This window comes from Quercus suber, unplaced genomic scaffold, assembly GCF_002906115.3.
Source record: "Quercus suber isolate HL8 unplaced genomic scaffold, Cork oak 2.0 scaffold_757, whole genome shotgun sequence".
Classification (NCBI taxonomy): Eukaryota; Viridiplantae; Streptophyta; class Magnoliopsida; order Fagales; family Fagaceae; genus Quercus; species Quercus suber.
Window position 1 is genome coordinate 124062 of NW_027070193.1, and position 5997 is coordinate 130058.

General features: G+C 36.1%; 1 protein-coding gene across 1 annotated transcript; it reads right to left on the bottom strand.

The window, feature by feature from the left end:
* Positions 1 to 1317: 1317 nt before the first annotated feature.
* Positions 1318 to 5687, bottom strand: LOC111982971 (IAA-amino acid hydrolase ILR1-like 4). Its single transcript, XM_024014589.2, has 5 exons — positions 5105 to 5687; positions 4768 to 4893; positions 3180 to 3494; positions 2318 to 2446; positions 1318 to 1980 (listed from the first exon to the last, which is right to left on the bottom strand). The coding sequence occupies exons 1-5, from the start codon at positions 5462 to 5464 to the stop codon at positions 1573 to 1575; spliced, it is 1338 nt and encodes a 445-aa protein (XP_023870357.2). The 5' UTR covers positions 5465 to 5687; the 3' UTR covers positions 1318 to 1572.
* Between the last annotated feature and the right edge of the window lie 310 nt (positions 5688 to 5997).

Below are 5997 nucleotides of genomic sequence, written 5' to 3' on the forward strand. Positions count from 1 at the left end.
CTACAAGATTGGTGAATATAATTTTTATTAGTTTATAAACAAAAATCATTCTCTTTAATCAATACAAATAATATAATTTCAACTTTGATTTAGTTTAATTATTAGCTTTGATTTGTGAAGGGGTAAAAGATATTAGTCATGATTTTATTATATATATATATAGAAAAAGAATAAGTTAATCAAGTAGCTCATGAAAGTTAGAGCTTGTAAATATAAAAATAAAGAGCTTGTTTAAAAAAATTAAATCAAGCTTGAATATGTAATTTAATCATTCGAAATTTAATTAATGAAGAATTTTAAACTTTTAATACTCGGCTTATTTACGGTCCTAGTTTTAACTCCTGAATGTTTTATTTTCATACTATAATATTTAAGAAATAGTATGAAGTGTGATTGTGAGACTTGAATTGAGAATGAGTCAGCACTTGAATACTTTCTCAATTCTTTGCACTCATCATGAGTTGTATTTGGAAATAAAGAATGGTAACTGCAAGAAATCCTTGTTCTTTGGAAGATCTCTCTCTTGTTTGGTATTGCATGGTTCCACTTTGCAAGAACTCTGAATCTTTCTCTTGAAGCTCATCCTATGTTGATCCGCTTGCCCCGAAATGACCTAGCTCAATAGGGAAATCCCAATTCACTGGCCCTTTTGATACAATGAAATTCTGGAGGCACTTTTGAGGGATTTAAACTCAAATCCATTGCACTTGGAAATGGTAATTACAACTTTGTTTTATCAATGGAGGTTTCTTTCAGGAATTTTAATAGAGGGAGGGAGGGGAGAAGAGAGTTTGAAATGTAGTAGGCTTAACTTTCAAAGTTACCATGTCTGATGATGACCACATTTGAGTAAGAATCAAACTCTAAGCCTAAAAATGAAACACTGATATGTATTGTTTGGTTTGCAACTAAATTTTCACGGGAATAAACCCTCCATGACCTTGCTTGTTGCCACTTGCCCCATTGTTAGTCACGACTCATCGACCCCTTTCTTCTCTGCTATCATTAACTCACCCTCGTCGCTTTTAATTCCAGGATTCTCCACAATTCCCTCAAGAATCAATTCATCCTCTAGTCTCTCTTTCCTACCAGTTCAATGCCATTCACACCCTCTTAATGCAAGTCAGAGCCAAAAAGATCAATCCAAATTACGAAGGATTCCAGTGACAGCAGGGTGAGGATTCAAGGATATTAGGATCCCGACCAGATCTAACGTGTTGCAACAAAACCAGCTATTGGTTCTCACAAATCCTCCTCCCCCACTTGTAAGCACAAAGACAAAATAATAATAATAATAATAATAATAATAAAACAATGTTAATACGAACAGAAAAATGATCAATATATTAGCCAAATTCTGAATTTTATTCCAAAATTTTGGACCTGCCAGATTTGGCATCAATTCAAAGGTCTAAACTTATCTTGGGGGAAAAAAGCACATTCTGGAATTCAACTTGAGATAGGTTGTCTTAAACGATTGATGACAAATTCAATTTACAGGTGTGCATTTTCTAGTATCCAATATACAAAGCAATTCAAAATCTCGGCAGTGCTTTATATCAGTAAAAGCACTCACAGTTCATCATGACAGCTTCCCTTTGGCGGATTAGGTTTGGATTGTTTCTCCAGGATGTACGTTGTGGCTAATGATGCATGTAATGCTGCTCCGTATGGAAGCGCATCTTCATTGACCCTGAAGTAGGGTGAATGCCCCGATTCAAACCTTCCTTGAGTCTCATTCTTCATCCCTAGAAAGAAGAAGTATCCTGGAATCACCTCTGCAAAGAATGAGAAGTCTTCTGATCCCATCAGCGGTTGCATTTCTAATACATTCTGGGTGCCCAGTACGTCACCTGCAACTTTTTGGAAGTGTACATGCAGATCTTTGTTGTTTACAGTCACTGGGAAAAAGACCTGATCATTTTCATTGAAGCTGACAGTTGCATTGCACCTCTGTACGCTGGCTTGTTTCGTGATAACCTGAAGCTCATTTTAATAGAATTGACATTCAATGTAGGATTAGGACATATGCTATATATAATGTAACAAGAAGAGAGCAAGCAAGGAAAACAAAGAGTTCGAATTTTCTTTTTGTTCCCCAACTAGCCTGCTTATAAGTCTCTTGGTGCTATCCCAGATATGTGGGACCAAATTTCAGCTTCATAAATGTTTTTGGTGGGGGCATGGTAGCGGGAGAGCTACTTTTCTTGTGTTGCTCACCTCCAGTCAAGGGGAAAAATGAAAAACTCAAAAAAGGGAAAATTGGTTGACAAAATTAAAGGACCTTTGAATCAAGCAGTAGTATTCAACATTTTACCTCTTCAATTCTTTGTTTAAGATGGATAAAGCTTTCCTTTGAAAATGCCCTGAATGTGCCACCAATTGTGACAGAATCTGGAATAACATTGAATGCACCACCTCCTTGGAATTTTGCAACTGTAACTACCTGCAAGCTTATGCTTTTATGTTTGAAAGTTTAACTAAAAAGCTAGGCAGTAACCAAGATGCCGTTCTGCCAAGAGTTGTTATGGACATTTATAATTCATTCACTAAAAAATGGTAGGGCACAACATGGAATAAAGGGAAACAAAAAGAAATAAAAAAATAAAAAAGAAGGCAGCATTTCTAAAAGACGATATTATTACAAAGAAAGTATTATAATAAATTGACAATTGAAAATATGTATCTTTGTTTCATTTGCTAGGGAAAAGAATCCCATGTGCATGTTGCCATGTTGTTAGATATAGGAACAGGTTTTTTCAACCGGAAGTGATCTAACTAAACTATATATACAATAATCTATGCAATTAGCACATGCTGAAAAGACCAAAGGGGGGGAATCAAACTTTTTCAAATGGGATTTTAATAATGAGATTGTACAGGACAGATACCACATAAAAAATATATGTGGTGGGAGGCAGAAAAGACTTAATGACAAGGCCAAGGGTATTGATGGGAAAGCTCTGTAAGGGTATTGATGCAGGAATAAGATAGGTTTTTTAAGGCTGCACTACTTATTTGTGTTTTGATGGGAAGGCTCCCTCAACCAAAAAAAGAATCTGATACAAGGAAATAAACTTTGTTCTTACGACTTAATCCAAGTTAAAAAATTTGTATGATCTGGATGCAAGCCTCTGTCTGTGTTGTGTGTTTGAGAGAGAGAGAGAGGGAGAGGGAACCTGTGAATCCAAGGGATCAGCTTCACGTGAAACAAGATGTTGCAAACTAACAATTACATTGGAAGCTGCTAAGATTGGGTCTATTGTGTGCTGGGGAATGGCTGCATGCCCTCCCTTTCCGTTTATTACTGCCTCAAAGAAACCACTCCCAGCCAAAAGAGGGCCAGGCCTGGACGCCACCGCACCAATAGGGTGAGAAGCAGAAACATGTATCCCAAAGATGGCATCAACATTCTCTAGTACTCCGTCGTCTAACATTTTCTTTGCTCCCCCATGTCCTTCCTCGCCTGGTTGGAAAACAAGTACAACCGTTCCCTTTCAAAAACAGAAGAACAAATTATGAAAATTTTCTTCTGGAGAACACACACATACTGCAATAATGATACGGCAACATAAACAGTGATGTATGACATCATAAATTTGGCTCCTAGTAGTGCAAAGGCAAACAAGGGAGAGAATAATTTGTCATGTATGAGGCACTAGTCAGTGAGCAATACCCTACATTTAATACATATTCTTAAGAGTAATATTTTCATTGCTTTGATGTTATACTCAATAATGCACCTTGAATACTGCAATGATTTACCATAGGTAGAGTACGAAATGGAAAGAGAAATTAAGAAACAAAAGCAACTCAAGGGTGATATTTATGCCAAAGCTGGTACTTATAATGCTTGCTAGTCTACTTTAGATTATAGATCGAGTATTAGGTAATTTTTATATATGATTAGAACTTTTCCATTTGTAGTTATGGACATAAATTGGTGGAACAAGTAAGATTTTTAGCATCTCAGAAGCAGTACTAGTAACCATTTCACACACATACACACGAAGAAGATTGACAACCACTCCAGTAATCTAATACGACTTACCATATGCATTGATGATGTGGGGAGGCCAGAATGGATACATAACTTAAAGAAGATTAAAAATGTAGAAATGTCTCTCTCATAAATAAAAATCTACAAAAATTATCTTTCTCTCAGTATCTTTATAAAGGATGATATCTTTGTCTTCAAATACAGATGTCCAACTAAACAACTCAAGTTATTGTTCATGAACAGATAATTTCGAGGCATCTGAAGTATTCTTTACAGAGCCAGCCAGTCAGCCAACCCAATTGTTAATGTGTAAGCATACTAGCAAACAAAAAATTGTAGATAGGTACAGCTAACCTGCTTGAAGTAAAATAATTGTGTGTATAACTCTATGAATAATACAGGGGGCAATTGACATGTTCTACATAAACTGAAAGAGTTTATAAGTAGAGTGTTCTTTTAATCTGTTGAGGCTCCATAGCCAACCCCAAAATTTTAGGACAAAGGCTTGCCTTTTGTTGTTGTTGAAACTGAGACTAAACTTGTTTATCTCTTCAAACAATTTGTATGCATAATTGCTATTAAGATACAATGCACAAATTACAGCTTATATGATACTCAGACAATCGTCAATTGACATCCTGCAGCTGACTGAACACATATGATCGGTCATTGAGAAACAAAGAGACAAACCTATCACATATAATAAAGTGAATACTGTAAAGAGCATCATAAGTAAAATTCCTATGCAAGTTACTAAAGAAAGGAACCTGTATCTCATGGCGATGATCTTGAAGAATCTTTGCAGCACCAAGAAGCATGGTAACATGGGCATCATGGCCACATGCGTGCATCTTCCCAGGTACTTTACTCTTGTGCTCCCATTCTACACTCTCCTGTAACCAACAAGTCCCGTCATTTATCATCATATACCAAAAATCAGGAATTACTAGGTAGACCCATCATCCATTACAATTACAAACACCATTAAGCATGTTGCACATATATTACAAAGAAGTTACAATCTTTCACATAATAGTTCCATTTAAAAAAAAAAAAAGTCAAACACAAGAAGCTTAGCTAAAAAATCCCAGAATTGAAGCAAACCTGCATAGCAAGAGCATCCATATCCGCTCGGATTGCAACAAAAGGAGGTGAACCAGTCCCGATGTATCCAACAACACCAGTTTCAGCAACTGGGTATTTGTAAGGGATGCCCATCTGGTCAAGCTCGGCTCTAATAAGCTTACTGGTCTCAAATTCCTGAAACCCAAGTTCTGGGTTCTCGTGTATCTTCCTCCTAATACCAACCATCCAATCAAAAACATCTGGCCTTTTAGCCAATTCAAGGAAGTTGACTGGAATTTGAGGCAACACTTCAGGGCTAAGAGAGGGCTCTGAAGAAATTGGTAGAGACAGGAACGCATGGAAAATGAAAGTCAAAGAGAGCCATTGGGAGAAACCCATTAGCTCTGCAACGAAAAAGATTTAGAATTTGAGATTTAAAAAGGAATAGAGAATGAGAAAGATTGGAAAATGGGTTTGGTGGAAGTGAAGCTATAAGAAGAGTTGAGGAGCAGTGGTAGTTTTTTGAGAGAAGAGGGACTGGTTTGTGGGAAAGTACAACTACAAACTACAAAGCACAAACAAGCGGAAATGTTAAAAAATCTTAGGAAACTGATCTCAACGCGTGTGGGATGGGACTCCAAATAATAACGTTTAAAGAAATAATAGATATTTTTTTTTGTCACAATTTAGAGAGTAGATATTAAATATTTAAAGAATATATATATATTTTTTGTCACAATTTAGAGAATAGACTATTATAAACATGTTCTTAACAGCTGTATGTAACAAACACTATCCTTTTAACAAAAAAAAACAAACACTATCCTAAATATGGGAGATTACTAGTTTAATGCTTAACTTGAAGCTGTATATGTGTAGTATAATTTGACAATTTGGGCCAATGAATGTGATGATCAATGTCTATTTCACGC